Source organism: Lonchura striata, chromosome 3, assembly GCF_046129695.1.
Source record: "Lonchura striata isolate bLonStr1 chromosome 3, bLonStr1.mat, whole genome shotgun sequence".
Lineage (NCBI taxonomy): Eukaryota > Metazoa > Chordata > Aves > Passeriformes > Estrildidae > Lonchura > Lonchura striata.
This window is the reverse complement of record NC_134605.1, coordinates 16983178-17001441: the sequence shown is the minus strand read 5'-3', so window position 1 is coordinate 17001441 and position 18264 is coordinate 16983178. Positions and strand designations below refer to the sequence as shown.

Here is an 18264-nt window from a genome sequence, read left to right as displayed (position 1 = left end):
GTTATTAGCTCTGGCGCAAGGTAACAAAATTAATCAAATTTTCCAGAGGCAGTATGCTTGTTTGGCTATCAAATAATGGGACTGGTGCTGGTATTGCCTTCTTGTGTGCCTCAGTTTCCCTGCCTGTAAAGTAGGAAACTGCTTAATTGTGTCATGACTTCCTGGTCATAAAGTGCTTTGAAGCTGAAGAATATTGTGTGAATAGATGCCACGGTTTGTATTGTATAGTGCATGCTGTGCAGGAAACCTCCATAAAGTTAGGAATTCGAACAATAGTGAAAAACAGAGTTAAGTTGTTATTTTTTTAAATATATTCTCTTCTATATTTTATAAGGGACTGAGTTTTGCTGATTGTTGCCCATTTTATGATCAGAATTAGATCTTTCCCTTGAAATGTGGGAAGGGGGAAATGTGTCCATTTTAACTCAGGTAGTTTCAAAAACTAATTAAGTGTATTTTAATTTACATCATGCCCTATATAAGAGTGTTCTTCTGAATATTTGAATGCTATTAGTGTATGAATTAGAAAGTGTCCAATTTAGCACCCTTTTCATTCCAAAGATGTGTGACATCAGCTTTATAATAACTAAGGAGTAAAAGAAGTCTGATCCTTGCAGAAACACCATCAAAGCTGAAAAGTAAATTGCATTTCTATTCCCCCCATTTTAATCAATAATTGAGGCCTTCTGATCTAAGGAGAAGAGTGATTCAGGGCCTTTGATGTGAAATGATATCTTGTTGGATGTATGTGAATTCTAAGACGTGTTTGCTCAGGTAAGTTTTTGGAAGCAGTTTTTTCTGGGTTTGGAATTTAAAAAAAAAATTCTTGTCTTATGTGGCAACAAAGCAGGAGCCAAAATTGAGTGTGGTCATAGCCTAGCTTTTGCAGATCTAGCCATTCTTAAATATTTTACTTTCAGTTGAAAATATATTTGCAGATGTTGAGACCTTTTGTATCTAATATTGGTGTAATTGTATGAAATGATCCCATTGATGAGCTCAGCAGTGAATGGGTCAGATTTGCAGGTAAAGGTAAGGCTGTTTGATGTGCAGAAGGGAGATGGGGGGATTATAAAATGGCCTGTGATTTGCTTTAATTGATGCCTTCTTCTGTCCTCCTGTTTGGTTGCTTTTCTTACTGTGCTCCCTTCCAGTTCCTGGGTGTGTTACAGTCCTGTCTTAGTGGCTGTCATTGGAGTTCATTCATAAATAGTATGAGTTGAAGCAAAATTACATATTTCATGCTGAGGGTAGTCAAAGTTGTACTTCACACCAATGTGAGTTTTTTTTATATTTGTGACTTAAGTGGCAGGCTTTTTTGAGACATGAGGTCCTTTATGTTCAGTACTCTGCTTTTCCATCCAGTTCTTTGTAAGTCAAACACTGCAGTCATTCCTTGCAAAAACTCTCCCTTGCTTTAGCTCGTGTGACCTTGGTCTTCCCTCTGATGTCCTTGGTGCAGCCGATCGAACTGCCTCATTTGGTGGCTCCATAACTGCAAACTTCTATTTTCTAAGCTGGAGCAGAGTCAGCTGGAATCTGTGATGTGATTTGAAAAGGAGCTGCTTCAGTAGATACACAACACCCCTGGTTTCTCCCAAGTATGCCAAAGTACCTGCAGTGCTTTTGTATTTTACAGCTTTTCAGTACCTATAGTGAGCATGGTTTTGAGCTGGGAAAAGGGACGGAAATCTTTTTATTTAGACCTTAATTTAGGGATCTGAGTCTTGTTCAAAAAATGCTTGGTCTGTTTGCTGGGAATTTATAAAGCTCAGTTTTTGAAAGTCTAGAGGAAAAACCCCTCATCCAAGGCTATTGTAGAATTGTAAAATTGTCAGATGTTTCAGTAATTGCTTTAATCTTTAAAAAAACTACAAAGTCTGAAATTTGTTTTCCTTTTTTTTTTTAATCAAGTCCTTTATTTATGCATAGTTTGAAACTGAGTTTTGTGCATGTTGGGTTTTTTTTTCCCCTCTGAAATTGCTGGATATTTATATACAGCTCTCTTAACATCTTCAGTTTCAGGGAGGAGCAAGAAAGTGTTTTGTGCTCTAGGTGGATGTAAGGCTTCCAGCTTCTGAACAAAGTGTCATGAGAGTACTCATTTCCTTTGTTTCTTGTTGCCACATAAGGGTAAAACAGTGATACAAACTAACTGGTAGGGTGGTTAATGAATGTCACAGTTGAACCTTTCCCAAGGGAAGCACCAGTGATTCCTGGATATCCCAGTTCCAGGTGGTGCCAGCCACAGCAGCCACCAAGGGCAATGAGCAGTGCCAAGAAGCCACAGCAGGCGTTTGGTTTACGTTGGTTTCTTCACCTTTCTCACTCTCTGGGAAGAGGCAGCTCTGTGATGGATACTCTCTGGTCACTTGCCCTAGGCTCCAGTGTGTCCAGGTGAGCAGGGGGATACCCCAGGAGGCCCTTCAGGTGAGCAGGCAGTGGTGGTGACAAATGTGACACCATTTGGTGCAAGAGGAGCCCAGGTGCCTAGAGAACTTGATCATCTCAGCATTGCCCCAGAGCTGAAGGGAAGCAGGACGAGATAACATCAGTATCATAACATTTTAGTTGCTTTAGACTCTAAGGACTTTAAAGTATGATTTTTAGGGAACTTGCAGTTTGGTTGCTTTTCCTTTCCTTAGTTCCTGGAGTATGTGGGCTAGAGGTAATGCAGACACTCTGAAGTCCCAGAAATGGCCCCCACACAGGAGGCTTGAGTGCTCTTGGCTTAATGTATTAGTAATTATCCAGAGCATTGTGGATAGAAATGGCAACTCGTGATCCTTCCTGTGTAGTTGTCTGTATTGCTAAATCCTAAGGATTAACAACTGGATATAGACAGGCACACTGAAGAGTGAACAGCCGAGCTAGGGTCAAATTAGGTCTGCTTTGTGTATAATGCCATGGTTTGTATAATTTTCTCTTAATTCCCATCTGTGAGCTCATCTTTTAAATTAACAAATGTTACTGCAGACACACAGCTTGTGCCATTTCTGAATGGCATTCCTGTTCTGAAGACAAGGTTGTACAGCATTAAATGTGAAAGGTTGATGCGTAACATCTACGTAACCCTGCTGTAAATCTATTTGGAAACTTTATTTTATACTCTTCTGCTCCAGTAATTGTGATTAAGAGATATTCTTACCTGGCTGCACCTGACATCCTTCACTGTCAAGCTCCTCTAGGGGAGTCAGAGACACAGCATCTGAAAGGTAGCTTGTTCTGTGACAAAAGATTAAAGCCAAGTGCCAGAGTTCCTGCTTGGAAAGTTTTGTCTCTTAATTTAGGTCACTACCTCCTTGTGTTCATCTTCACTATATAATAAGTGTGTGGTAAACTGATCTTCCTTGCCTCTACATTTTCTCTCCTAGTTTCCCCCCTTATAAGCTCCAAGTTTGGCTTTTTTGTTTGGTTTCCTTGTTGATTTCTTGGGGTTTTCCCCCCCTCCCATAAAGTGCCAAGGAAATTGATGGGAGAATGTAGCCATCAGGCAGTTTTGAGCTTGCATTCAGCAGGTTTTTTCCTCTCTGTGAATATTTGTAGAAGGTGTCAAGAATTTATCAGAAACCCTTGTCTTGTCTTGACAAGTGGTCAGAAATTATGTGTTCCTGGTATAGTGCTAGGGCCCAAAAAAACCCTCTGTTTGTAAGTGTTTATACTGCCACGAGTGGGCCAAATACAGTCTGTGTAACAACATGTGCAGAGTCTGGGGTGTTTCTGTCAAAGCTTTAAAGAGAGTAAAGGCAGCCTCTCATACTGGGTTGAAGGGGATCTTGGCACTCAAAAGAGCCCTGGAAAGGCTTTGGAGACATCAGGAATGTGTATGTGCACAGCTGTATTCCCTGAGACTCCCTAACAATGGATTCCTAAAGCTGTGAAACAGATGGGGCTGAATTTCTCTTTGCAAAGGCTTAAAAAATTCTAATTCCATAGTATTTACACAAAATCACAGAAATAGTGCATGTGGTAATGGTTTTGTTATTTTTAAAAATTACGATTTAAATCTATTTAGAAGGGTATTTCTACCTCTCCCCTCTTGTTTGATTTGGCCTACTTTTCTTCCTCTTTGACCTTTTGAACTGTTGTTTCTAAGGATGTATACCCCCTTCACCCATTAGAAATGAGGAAAGGAAGCATTTGTGTCTTGTCTTGAGAAAACACTTTTTACATCTGTATAAAAAATCATGAATGGTATAGGTTGCTGTTGCTTGAAATGCTTAGTGGAATAATTGCTTTCTGGAGATATTTGACTGATTTTTGTGTTGCAGGAGGCCGTGTGACTAACAGCCAGTTGAGACTGAAGTTGAGAATTGGTCTCAAGAGAATTGACATTAATTTTTAGCTAGCAGCTAAACTTTGATATCAGTTTAATATTAATAGCATGTAGTGAGATGGTGCTCAGAGGCAATAATCAACATTTTCTATCAAATATGGCAACTAAGTCTTTAGAGTGCTCTTTTAGTAGTTGTGGCAGGAAAGACATGAGCAAGAACATCTGTGTGGTGTGTATAAACAGAAAAACCAAAGATCAAGGATCCTTCTCTAGCTGTGAAAAGGAAGGAAAAGATCCTTGGTTTCCTGGGAATGGGGTTTGGGGGTGACCTTGTATTCAGGCTGAGACTAAGAGCACAGCAAGTTGACTTGTGTTTTTAGGAACCTTTTGATTAAATACTTAACAGAAATGCAAATTGTGTTTTCACTTCATTGCTTATGTAGTAATGTCTTGTCTTTTTTTATACCAGATGTAATTACCATTGTTTTTCACTCCTGCTGAACTCTAGTTGACTGTTTCTCCTGCTGTGTCAAATGATTGTGGGATACATACACACATAGTAAGGTGGGAGGAGTTCTGGCACATCACCTGAAGAGAGAAGGAAGGAGCACCAAGTCCAGATTTAAAACTGAGTAATCCTCCAGCAATGTAATTTAGTTGAGCAGAGGATTACTTTTGCAGCATCTCTTGCTTATACCTTAAAGAAATTGGGGGTTGTTTAGAAAATTGTACCCACTGTAGTTGATGTGTGACTCCAAGGTGCAGCCTGCCTTTCTGTTGGAAAGTAATAACCCTGTGCTTTGCCTTTGTCTTCTGCAGATGTTTCTGACTGTGTACCTCAGTAACAACGAGCAGCACTTCACAGAGGTGCCTGTCACCCCGGAGACAACCTGCAGAGATGTGGTGGAGCTCTGCAAGGAGCCTGGGGAGACCGAGTGCCACCTGGCTGAGGTGTGGTGTGGCTCAGGTAGGTCAGGCTGGCAGCTGGTGAATTCCTGGGCGTTCTCTGCTCCTGAGAAGGTAGCGCATGGAGACCTGGCAGACATGATTCTGTCCCAGAGAGTTCCTGCATTACCATTTCATTGGTTTCTTCATCAGACTGGCTGTGTGATAACCCACTTGCAGGGCTCACACGTGCAAAGCTGAGTGAAAAGCAAAAGGGAACTTGAACATGCAGATATTTCTGTGTCTGTGCAGCTGTTCTGTGACTCAGATGAGTCTGAAGGGTATGAGAGAGTTTTTTTTTCCTCCTCCACCCCACAGTAGGATACCAGCAGCCTTTAGGGGGGTTTTGATGTACCAAGTATTGGTAGTTCTGTGACTGGTTCAAAATAATTTCTTTAACCCAAAGGCATTGGAGTGGCAAAATAAAGCTTTCTTTTTCAGATGACACCTTCAGTGTTACTAATTGTATTGAGTGTGGATGGGAAGGAGTGTGTTAGCAGCAGTGGGAGTCACCTGGTGTGGAATGCTCTAAAGAAGGTGACAGGGAGGATGGAGAATATAATTTTGACTGTCCTTTCAAGCCTGTAGAAAAGGGGTTTGTGCTTGTGGCTCATTGTAACTTTTTTTTTGCTTTTTCTATGTTCTTCTGATCTTGAGAGTTCAAATCTCCCAAACTTGCCATGCTCCACTGAAACTGGAGAATATGTCAACAAATGAAACCTAAAATATTACTAATGTCTCATGGCTTAAATGGGAAAGGGTTCTGGACTATCTCCTGGCTTCGTGGTACTCATTAGATATGGGAGCCATCCAGAGGCATAAGATTGATGAATTCCTGATAGGATTTTGAGTAATGAAAAATAATTGTCTAAGCAAACATTCTTGAAATGCTTCAACAAGATTATAAAAGATTCAGATGATAAGGGCTTATATTTCTCTCTTCCTCTGCTGTTATTTCAAGCTTGCATCTGTTAAAATAAGTCTTTGGTGAGATGGATATTTGTTTAATGCTCTGAGATACTTGAGTTGTCTCTTCATATTTACTTGCTTCTGACAGAGATGTAATGTTTCTGATACTTCTAAGTCTAAAAAAGGGTCCAGAATTTCTTTCTTCTCCTTAGAAATAAAGGAGAAATAAATTTGCTTCATAAATGATAACAAAATAAAATCAACAATTCATCATGGAAAGAGATCTTCTAGGAATGTATTTTAATTGTGCATCTTTGTCTAAATCAACACAATACTGAAATCTGCAGTGAAAGAGAATTAAAATAAAGGTCTAGGTAAAACTGCTGAATTTATAGCTGGCCTTAGTCCCACACCCTTTTAAAGAGCACCAAGTGGTTTTGGTGAAGGACAGGATTGTCCTGTTGGTACTGATGTTGGGGCTGTACTAGAGTGGGCAGCTCCTCTCATGTTTCCTGAACCTGGATTCTTCCTTGGTTTTTGAGATGATGTAGAGTATGTTAGAAAGGCAAGGAAGATTGTCCTGAAATAAAAGGAGAGTGCCTGTAGTAAGAGGCAGGTACTTAGTGCCCAAATGTTCTTATTAAGCTGAAAAGTTAACTTGTCTCTGAGTGGGACGATATAGTACATGGTGTTTTATTCTTACCAAATTATCATCCTCTCTGCTAGTCAAGGAGGCGTAAGAAAATAATCTGGATACAGAAACATAAAGTGAAGAGCAGAGAACTTTTTCTGAGATTAGTCTTTGCAGAGACATCATGAGACACAAAAGAACAGATATCTAAATGTTGTTTGGACAGCTGTTATAGGACAAAAAAAGCTTCATCCATTTTTACAGTGAAAACCTTGACAAGATTGTTGAGCCCAACCTTTGACCGAACACCGCTGTGCCAACTAGACCATGGCACTAAGTTCTATATCCAGTTGTCTCTTGAACATTTCCAGGGATGGTGACTCCACCACCTCTCTGGGCAGCCTGTTCAAATGCTTAACCAACCTTCAAGTGAAGAAATTCTTCCTGGTGTCCAACCGTACCCTCCCTGGTACTATTTCCTCTCCTTGTGTCACTTGTTACTTGGGAGAAGAGACCAACTCCTCCCTGGCTACCAGCTTGTTTCAGAGAGCTGTAGAGAGTGATAAGGTCTCCCCTAAGCCTTCTTTTCTCCAGGCTGAACAACCCCAGCTCCCTCAGCTGCTTGCTCCTCATCAGACTCATGCTCCAGACCCTTCCCCAGGCTCCACTCCCCTTCTCTGGACTCTCTCCAGCACCTCCGTGTCCTTCTAGCAGTGAGGGGCCCCGAGCTGGACACAGCACTCGAGGTGTGACCTCGCCAGTGCTGAGCACAGCAGGACAATCACTGCCCTGGTCCTGCTGGCCCTGTTATTGCTGACACAGACCAGGATGTCACTGGCCTACTGGACACGCTGGCTCTTGTTCAGCTGCTGTTGACCAGCACCTCCAGGTCGTTTTCCACTGGGCAGCTTTCCAGTCACTCTGTCCCCAGCCAGTAGCACTGTTGAGGGTTGTTGTGACCCAAGGGCAGGGCTCAGCAGTTGCTGAAGTTCCAAATACAGTTCCCAGTTGTGCTTGTTAACAAAAATGCAGTTATCTCAATAGCATTAAAAGATCTGACTACTGGATTCATGTGTGTTGCTTTGGATAAAATGTCTTGAGCATCTGCGTAGCATCCAGTAGCATGCATTTGCAAGATGTTTTCATATATATTCTGGATTTTATTTTGGTGAGGGGAGGAGGCAGCGGAGGAGAGAAATACTTCTAGCTTTTTGCCAGTCTCATTTTCAATGTCAGCAATGTTTTCCATCTTGTTCTGCCAGGATTAACCACTATTTCTGTTTTGTTTGCGTATTACACTGAACAAATTCAACTGCTTTAGAACAAACATGGTGCAGGACAGCTAACCTCTAGGGGTAGAAACAAAAGATTTGTGTTGGAAAATGACTTCTCAGACTTCAATTATCGAGATCCATCTTACATCACTTGTTTCTTTCTTTTTCTGACACTTGCTCAGGAATGTTAGCTTCTATTGTCAGACCTTGTTAAACTACTTTGAAAGATTGCTGCAAGTGTACTTGAGGCACTTTGCTCCCTGAAGGGGGCAAGTTTACTACTCTCCCTGTCCTCCTAGTTTTGCTTGAAATTTGGTAAATATCAGGGCAAAATTTCCTTCCTATTTTTGTCAGAATTCTGTTAGGTGGTTACCTTGCCTACTGTGGAAAGCAGTCAAAAGGAGTGCATGTATAAAGATCTCTTTTTTTCTCTATGAGACAGATGCGGAGAGGAGGGTGGAAGAAAACTGATTGTCCATTCTTCTTGAGCATTTCAAATGTACATTTGTTTGGTATTTGAAAATCTCTTTGACCTTCCTTTGAAGCCAGTGAGTGGTATTGACAGAATCCTTTGTAAAGGGCATCTCCCTTGATTATAGAATTTCAGCTGAAGTATTGCTGAGCTGCTAGAAATCTGCCTCATAAGCCTGCTGTATAGCCTTTAAGAGAAAAATCTGCCAGTGATGCTGTTGATTTTTTTTGTTGTTGTTGTGGTTTTCCTCCTTTTTTTTCTTGAATTAAGGTTTAGCAGATGAGGAACGTTTTTGCTGTCTAGACAAGTCACCGCCAAGAGACGGCTTTTTCTGTAACAGTGACCTACTTGCTTATTCTGTAAAGCTAATCTCTTTTGACAGTGACACCAGAAATTCTCCTTCCTAGATTGCTTGAGCACAGCTGCAGCATTTTCATTTAAAGAAACACTTTTATGTTGAAAAGAGCTTTTCACATACTGAAAACATGTTAGCAGCTCCTTTTTAAATGAAACTGAAAACATTTATACTTAACACCAACAATTTTTCCTGCTGAAAATATTATTTCATATTAAGAGAGTGACTTTTTGAAAGACTTTATTGAGTATGAATGAACTGCTCTCTGATTTCCTTTTTCTATCTTTCCCTTCCCCTTGCTTAAAAAATGAAAAAAAACTGCCAACAAAAGCAATATCAGGAAAAATGAAACTGGTGCAAAAATGGTGGTATTTAATTTCATACTTTGTCTGCTTGTCTTATTTCTCAGGCCAGGAAAAATATCTTCTGCTTGTCTGGCATCCAGCACAAATGGATCCAACATGATCATGAGCCCCAGTGCTATTGGAAGATACTGTGACAGTATCCTGGCTATGTTAATTCACTGCTGTGATATATTGACCACACTGTTGCCATCACATTTAAAATGGGCAGAAAAATTTATGGTAAAATGTCTATAATAACAAAAGAAACTGCTTTTATGTAAAGATTTAGAGGCCAGTAAGTTATTCTAGTTATGTTTTGGCTGTGAGTGCCTGGCTGTGATGTATGTAAATTTTTAAAGAGTGGTAATACAGAAAGGGAGGAGTAGTGGTAAGTTTAGACTCACACTGGGTTTTTCTATTACCAAAATGCAGCAAGTAAGGCTTAAAAATTCCTTATATGACTGAATCCTGGAATTTCCTGCTTGGGAATAAAAGCAGGAAAAGAAATTCAGTGGAACTTGTGCATGTAGCTTTAAAATCTCAGTTATTTGAAAGAAAATGGCAAGTTCTTACTGGACTCACTTTTCACTGTCTGATCCTTTTTTAACTTTGAGCTGTGAATCCAAAGTAGTTCAGCTTTTCAAGGTTTATCAGAAATAGGGCTTTCAAAATGCATCTCATCTGAACTTCAAAAAATTTGCTGTCCAAGACAATGAGCTGGCTCTGTGTCTGGCAGGAGCTGTGGGAGAACACTTGAAGTGACAGGAGCTGTGCTGGCACACTGAGGATCAGGCCCGCTGGGTACTGCCAAGGAGCCTCTCCAGGAGCTGAGTGCTCCTGCCTGAGCTTGAATGCGAGGGCTGCCATCCAGCGTTAAGAGGAGAATTCTTCTTCCCTGAGAGTTTATCTTTGCATCTCTTCATTCTCCTTGGAATTAGGAAGTGAATCCCTGTAGGAATCATGGCAGCAGTGCCTGTGAGGAGGGGGTGGGAGTGACTAAGGGATGAGTTTGTCTGAGGTGCCACAGAAGAGGAGTGAAAGGTACAACAGCACATTTCCTGCGCTGGTGAGTGGGTAAGGTGATTTGCACATACAAAATGAGGACACTAGACCTGAAAGCTCTAAATTTCCTGTTTGTTTTCCCTCAGGCTGTGGCAGTGCTTCAGCTTTTCCCTTCAGGGGTGGACTTTTCTAGGACTGCTATTCAGAGGTGTTGGTTTAGTGTCAGAAGCAAGGAGCAATGCAGTGGCTTCTTAAGGGAAAAGTAGAAATACCTTGGATGAGGACAAGTGTTCTGTGTACTCACTACACCTGTGCACTCACAGTGTTCAGGTGAAAGATGGACTTTTGGTTTGGTGTGGGCCCAGGCTATGGTGGGATGTAGCAGTTAACTGTTTTTTACCTTTTCAGAGCGTCCCATAGCGGATAATGAACGGATGCTGGATATTCTGCAGAGGTTTGGAATGCAGAGGGGCGAGGTGCGTTTCTTTCTCCGCCATGAACGCTCTCCCTGCAGGGAAGCTGGTAGGTGTTGATCTCAGCTGGTTCATTTTTTCAGCTTCTACTTAATTCTTCAAGGTTAAGGAAACACTTGTGTGTGTTATTTATTGAATTTATTAATGTTTACAGCCAGTAGGCATTGCAGCCTGTTTTTTTTGTCTGACTATTGGCTAGTCTTTTAAAGGCTTCGTCTTCCCTTGCTATGTCTGGGAATAGTAAATCCAAACTGAAATTTCTGCATGTTTTCTAAATCTGGTTATCACCAAAGCATCCAAGGGCATACTGTGTTAAATATATTTTCTCCAGCAAAAGATCTTGAACTCTGTGGTGATCTCTTCTTCTAAATATAATAACCAAACTGTTGCCCAGTAATGTACTCTGTGATTATTCACCTGGTTAATACTTTACCAGGGTGTTAAACTTGGCATACTGTGCAAAGATAGAGTTCTTCAAAGTTTCTCCTACACATTTGTGTTAGTTTCAGGAATAGCATTAAATGAACTACCTGGTGAAGTTCTCTGAGAATATAATTCTCATTGTAAATTGAAATGTGAAACCTGTAAAGGAAATTAACTTTCAGCTTTTCAGGGGTTTTCTGTGTATCCCACATTCATCTCTTCAGTAGAATCTTTCATTTTTACCTTTAAATCAATCTACCATTTTCTTCTTCCTCCCCTTTTTCTGTTTTCTTCCTTGGTAATCTGCCTTGGTGTTGGAAATACTGTGTTTTTTTAAGTGGCATTGCACCCAGCATACTTTAGATGTCTGACTGTATCTCAGCATTTGAAATGCGTACTGGTGATAGAATGAGTGCATAAAAAGCTAAAACTGTGCCATTTCTACCTGCTGACGATCTTACAGAGCAGTTTAGTTGTCAAAATGTGTTTTTTCAAGTCCAGTGTGCTTGTAGTATTAGGATTATTGTAATTTTATTTGCCACAGCATTGCTAAGCAATGTATTTGAGCTCTGAGTTAGTCTCACAGAAATATGGTCTTGAAATAGGAATTAAATGGGCAAGAAGGTAACAGGCATGGGTTATCCTGTAGTACAGTTAGTTCTACAGGGAGATCAGTTAGCTTGGTATTGGGCATCTGAGCACTATTTGCACATAATTTGATGGGAATAAAGTGGGGTTTAAGTTAAGCAGCATCTTTACTGACACAATGACTGCCAGGAAAAAGGAAAAAATGTGCTTTTAAACTATGTATCTATAATACATGCTTAGGAGGGGCTGACTGCCTGTTTGCCACAGGATAAATACTGGAATTACCTACTATCTGTTAAGATAGTAGGTGTTTTTGAAGAGAGCTATACTTTAAAATAGAAGTTGACATTGAACAGAAATCTTTTCAGAAAATGTGTTGCCATCGCTTAAATTCATCTTGGTAGTAAACACTTGGTAGATTCTACACCATAAAGATTGTTCTGATTCTCCTTTTGTACTGAATGCTATGTCTAAAATGCTTAGAAAAATCTTTTATTACTTTTCCATCTTTAACTGTTTCTGTCCAGGGACTGGACAAAGGTCTCAAGACCCAGCCTTCAAAAGGAATGGTGTGAAAGTGCCTGGTGATCGCAGAATAGAGAATGGGGTAAGTGTTTGATGCAATAGCTGAGCTGGGGTTCATTTTCCCACAGCAGCCCTCCCAGTGCTGTGCTTTGCATTGGCAGCCAGAAAGGTGCTGATAACACTCCAGAGTTTTGGCTACTGCTCAGTAGGGCTGGCACAGCATCAGCACTGTCTGAACATTCCCCCCCCACATCAAGGGGCTGGCACTGGGCAAGGTCCTGGGAGGGGACACAACTAGACCAGCTGACCCAAAGTGACCAAAGGGATATTCTGTGACATGTGGCGTCAGCTGAGATACAAAAGCCAAGGAGGAGGAACGGGGGAACATTTGTTATTTTGCAATGTTTGCCTCCTGGAGCAACTGCTTCCTGTGCTGAAGCCCTGCTTCCTGGGAAGTGGCTGGACATCGCTCTCTGATAGGTAGAGAATAAACTGGTTTTTTGTTCTTGTTTGCTTGCACAAACTTTGTTTTTGCCTTTGCTTTAGTAAACTGCCTTTTCTCAACCTAGGACTTTTCCAACTTATTCTCTCTGCCTTGTCCTGCTGGGAAGGGGAGTGGTAGAGCAGCTTGGTGGGCACCTGGCATCCAGCCAAGGTCAACCAACAACAGTCTGGTTTTGGTCCCTGAACAGGGGTGAGACAAAGACAGTTATATGTATACATATATACAAAAATGTTTTGCATACCATAGTAAAAAGTAGTTGCCAAGTATCAAGCTCCAGCGTGGGACACAGAGTTTGTCAGCTGCACTGCTTATCTCTATTTTTTCTGAGTTTGGGAACATATTAATATAAACAATGGCTCTGTGCTTTGCCCTCACACTGATGGCCTTGTTGCACTGGGGGAGCTGTCTTGTGGGGATGATGAGGGAATACACCTCCCTCCCTGCCTGAGATTGATGTGAATGCTTTTAAAATGCAGGCTCACACAGTCTTTGCTTGTCCATATATAAGCTGTTCAATACTGTTAATAATATTAGCTAATACTGCTGGCATCCTGTGGGGTTTGTGGAATTCAGTGTCACCTGGGTGTAAGAGAAAACAAACTTTAGGTGAGGAGATATTGAAATTTGCTCTGAGATATCCAGTTCCTGGGTGACAAGGTGCGTGGAAGGATTTGGGCAGGTGCCTGGGGTGGTTATCACCTCTCATTGCCTGGGACTTTACACCTGAGCAGGTTATCAATCAACCCTGGCAAACTGACATGTCAGCTGAGAGAAGGGTGCCTTACCTACCCCAGTGAAAACCAGCAGCCTCTCCCCCCATATAGGGGCTTGTGAACCACAGTTCAGTACTCAGAGCACTGTAGTAGAGGCAGGAACCCAAAGTGTGTTTGAGCACACTATGGCTGAGACAGGGACTCAAACCACCTCATAATTGCCCCAGTAGTGAAAACTGGAAAACAAAGTAAGCTGCAGATCCATGTGGTTGGTTGGAAAGGGAGGAAGAATGAGAATTAGGAGAGTAGGGGTCAGAAAAAGAAGCCAGTCATTCAAAAAAGAAATTGCAAGGAGTGAGACAAATCAAACAGAAGATTAAGTTACTCGGTCCTTGTCTTCATCAGAACTTCAAGACTTGTGAAAAGATTACAGCTGCCAGCCACGTGAGCAGATTTCTGCCTGGCTGCTTCAATGCTGGGGTAATGGGGCTGACAGTCAGCACGTGGAAGGTCATGAAGCCCAACAGCTGGGATCCCTTGCCAGAGATCAGGAGATTGAAAGAGGAATTGGAAAAGAGAGCAATTTGCAGTTTCTGTGCATGGCTCCTCTCAAGTGTGAGGGCAAGGTATCCATTTAAGGAAGATCCTCTAAAATCTGAGGAAAGTGAACCACTGCATGAAGGTATCCAGTACTTGAGAGAGAATTAGCAGTGCTGGAAGTCCCCCATAGTGATCTAAAAAGTGACAGTGTCCCTAAAGACCAGAGGAAATCCCTTCCACAGTGACCATGTGGAGGAAGGCGGTTCAAAGTGCCCCTCCATCATATTCCAGCATCTTGGTGGCACTGGCTTACCTGCAGATGGATAGACCAGCTGTAGAGGTGGCATCTTCCTGGCTTTGAAATGTTCTGTGGTGACATGGCACCTTGGAGAGAATTGAATCAGACAATGGGACTGATTTTTGTAGTAACCTCGTAAACTCTTGGGAAAAGCAAAATGGCATTGAGTGAATATATCATGACACTTAGCATCCACAGGCCTCTGGAAGAATTACCATCATAGTGAAAATGGAGGCTTTCTCTCTTTGGAGATAATGGTGCAAATACCATGGAAAGAAACTAAGAGGCTGTTGTGGAAATGTTGTTAATGACTGCTCTAAAATAGACACAAAGCCTCTAGCAATTACCATGCTGGCTTTCAGTTTTCAGGATGTCACCAGCATCTGTTGGCTGCCATAGATGTGTTTGTACAGGTGATCTCAGAGGCACAAATGCACCATACTTCCCCTTCTCTACTCTCATCAGAATTCTTTTCTCATATTCCCTCAATTTGGGTTTTTTTCCCCTTTGCAGTTTTGTCAGAGATCCTTAACTCCAGATTTCAAGCTGACACCAGTTACTGTTTCAGCATTGAATCCATTGTCTACCACTCTTGCTCCATAATATTAGAGATGTAAGATTGAATCTAGATTCAGGAACTATCTGAATAGACAACCAATAACAGTGCTGTCTTTGAGAGTGGTGTTTCCCTCCTGCCCAGCCATATTTAAACTTTCTATTTTCTTCAGCTTACGTAGAAGTGCTTCAAACTGTAGTGATACACGTACGAGCACAGATCCATCCTGCCACATGCTGAGCATTCTGGGCTCACTCAGTCAAAGCTGATTCATGCTGAGCTGAATTATAAAGGGCTCTGAAATGCCTCTTCAAAATGCTGCTGGGATTTTGCTAGAAACATTAATGTTCCAAAAGATGTCATTTTCTGTGAGTTGTTGGATTGGGGTACACATGCATATGAGCTTACAATTTTTTATTGTTTTACCATGAGAAGATGCTGTGTCTCTCTAAGTATTTTATTGGCTATTCAGTTGGGTTTGTTTTGGAAAGACTTTTATCATACTTTTCTGCAGTAGCTCTGTTAAGTGCTAACCAAATTAAAAATTCTAGACTTAACATACTTTGGGTATTTTTTGACAGGTAAGTGCACCAAGGATGGATATGACACTGGCTGAACTTCAGGAAATGGCATCACGCCAGCAGCAACAAATTGAGGCTCAACAACAAATGCTGGCTAACAAGGTGAGTTTGGAATCAGATTGTTTACAGCCAGAAACAAAGGTAGTAAGAGTCATGTGAAGTGGAGGGAAGATTGGAGAATTCGGATATTTTTCACCCCCTCTAAACAGAGGGCTCCTCTTTTTGGCTGCCTGTCATGCAATTATCCAGTTGTAAAACATACAAATAATGCCAGTGATAGAAGTGACCATTTAGCTTACTGAAAGGACAGGGCATATAACATTAATATATTGTCATTCATCTTGGTGGCTCTGTCAGCTCTGTTTGTGCTCCATGTGGTGACCAGCAATTCACCAGTTTGATCACTGAACAATGCTTTTGTCTCTGCTGTCCTGTTATGCTATCTTGCCTTCCCCTGATAAGAGTTCAGTGTGCCTGGTTTTCTGGGGCAGCTGGCTGGAAGAGATGTCTTGTATGTGATAAAAGTAACCTAGGACTGTGATTTATTAAATGCTTGCAGAACAATAACAGAAAAGCTAATGGAAGCACACAGGGTGCTCCTGAATTGTGTAGGGGAAAAAATACTCTGAATGCATCTGTGGAATGGTGGCACAGAGCTCATGTTTTGTTTGAGTGTTGTTGGTGCACATTACTCTTGAAAATGTAACAGAAAATGCTGCTTTTTGCAGAGAATTGTGAAATGTGAGCCTGTCCTGAAGAGGGCTCATCTGTCTGGGTAGGTGTTCCCATGGATTTCAGAATGTGCTTTACTAGGGAAGAAGGCTGCTGTGAGGATCTGCTCTCAGTACTTTTCCTGTCACACACCCTCTCTCCCTCTCCCTTTGAGACCAGCTGTGTGTGTCTGTATGTTTAGTACCTTGTTCAGTTCCCTCGGCCATCAATAATTGTATCTCAGGGAAATGCTTCAAGCCATGGCTCTCTAATATTCTGGAGCACCTGCTAAGTGGTATTATGGCCCCTCAAAATAGGTAATAAAACTTTTTTCTGCTTTGTGGTAAGAACAGGTGCAACTATATGCAGGAAATTGGCCAGTCAACCAAGTGATGATAGGTTTCACCTGAAATGTAGCAGCACAATGAATACCCATACTGCCTTGTTTAATTGGCCAAAGAATTCTTCCCTCTTCTCAATTCCAGCTGAGATGTGTTTATATATGAGGAGCCTAAACTGTCACAACTTCTGTTTCACTCACAGGTGATGGCAATACACCCTATTCTTATAAATAACACTGTAGTCACAAGAAGCAGGAATACTACTTTTACTCTAAATTATTTAAAAAATAAAAATATGAGTTTAAGACTGGATTGTTACCCCTTGGGTGGGTGTTCGCCTGTGGCTTGAAGAAGAGTAGCCCCATGAGTGTCCCACTGGTAGGATTTTTCATTTTGGTGCCTGCCTGGAACAAACTTGTTTTCCTAGGTGCCTCTTCAGAGTGACTTTCCATTGCCTCTTTCCTGCCTTCCGAAATCTGATGCAATATTAAAAATAGATTCTGAGGGTGGAAAAATACACTTTCTTTTTAGACATGAGCTGTAATCTCTTTTTGGTGGCATTTTCCTGCGTGGGAGTGACTCTAAAGTAGTGCATACACTGAGGGTGCTGCCTGATCCTGGCTTTCTCCAGAAGGCAAGCTCACTTTCCTGCTCTGCCTTTTTTATTCCAAGTGCACAAGAATCCCTGTTTTTTAAATCTGACTGGTGATTCTTTTATTTCCTTTTGTGGGTTTGGTTTTTTGAGAAAGTGTGGAGTTCTAATGTTAGTAAGCAGTGGTAGTCTTGGATTTTAGTGGGTGCTTGGGAAAGTCTCACTAGTTCTACTCCTCATGAGCAACCCGTCCTCTCCAGAGCTAGAAGCCATATATAATGGCCAGTGATTTAAAGGAATTTTTTGTAGATGATCTAGTGGTCTCATGGTTTCTTTTAAGTCTAAACTAGACATGTGCATGTAGAAACTGATAACACATTATTTTACTCTCTAAAGGCAAGAGGATCTCTACTAAGGTGATACCTGTTGCTTAAATGAGGACCAGGTCACTGGAAGGATTTTTCAGTGTCTTGAATTATCTGAGTGGTGATCATTATTAGGAGACCAGTGTGCTTTCAGAGGTTTAGTGTGCAGCCATCCTCCATCTCAAGGAGGTTTTAGCAGAACTAGTAAAAGTACAAAATAGTAATGTAAAATACCAGTAATTTATGGAGTGCCTTCTACATAAAGAATGTCTAATATTCTCCAGTGTGACTTAGTTTTTAAAATGTGACATGATAGAGATATGTAAAGTACAAGCAGCATGGAGAAAGTGGAGAGGAAATAGTCCTTAGCTCTTGTAACTCAAAAGCCCAAATAGTGATTAAATCAAATTAGCAAATGTCTTGAAACATGAATGCTTAGACTTAAAAATCTTTGTCTTGACTGCAGGAGCAGCGCCTGAAATTCCTGAAGCAGCAAGATCAGCGACAGCAACAGCAAGCTGCTGAGCAGGAAAAACTGAAGAGATTAAAGGAAATTGCTGAGAATCAAGAAGCCAAACTTAAGAAAGTGAGAGCATTGAAAGGTCATGTGGAGCAAAAAAGACTCAGCAATGGGAAATTAGGTGAGTTGCTACTTAGGGGAAGTGGCCTGGGATTTTTCATGAAATGAAGTTCCTAGAAGTCAAAAATTTCTGGTGATTGCAGTGATTCAGAGGAGTTATTTACAGCATTCCAGGAGATGGTAATCTTAATAAATTCACTTAAATCATTCACTTCAATAATTTAATTTTAATCTTGTATTTACCAAGAAAACTCATGACTGACCT

The 18264-nt window shown here is 41.2% G+C and overlaps 1 protein-coding gene across 4 annotated transcripts in view; it reads left to right on the top strand.

Annotated features, from left to right (window-relative positions):
* TP53BP2 (tumor protein p53 binding protein 2) overlaps window positions 1–18264 on the top strand; it is a 51407-nt gene that overhangs the window by 14496 nt on the left and 18647 nt on the right. For 3 of the 4 annotated variants that reach the window (XM_021544313.3, XM_021544311.3, XM_021544312.3), the window contains exons 2-6: window positions 5096–5243; window positions 10617–10730; window positions 12220–12299; window positions 15411–15512; window positions 17886–18060. In XM_021544313.3, the coding sequence (XP_021399988.2) occupies window positions 5096–5243; window positions 10617–10730; window positions 12220–12299; window positions 15411–15512; window positions 17886–18060 (619 nt within the window). The other variant, XM_021544314.3, reaches the window with a different exon arrangement.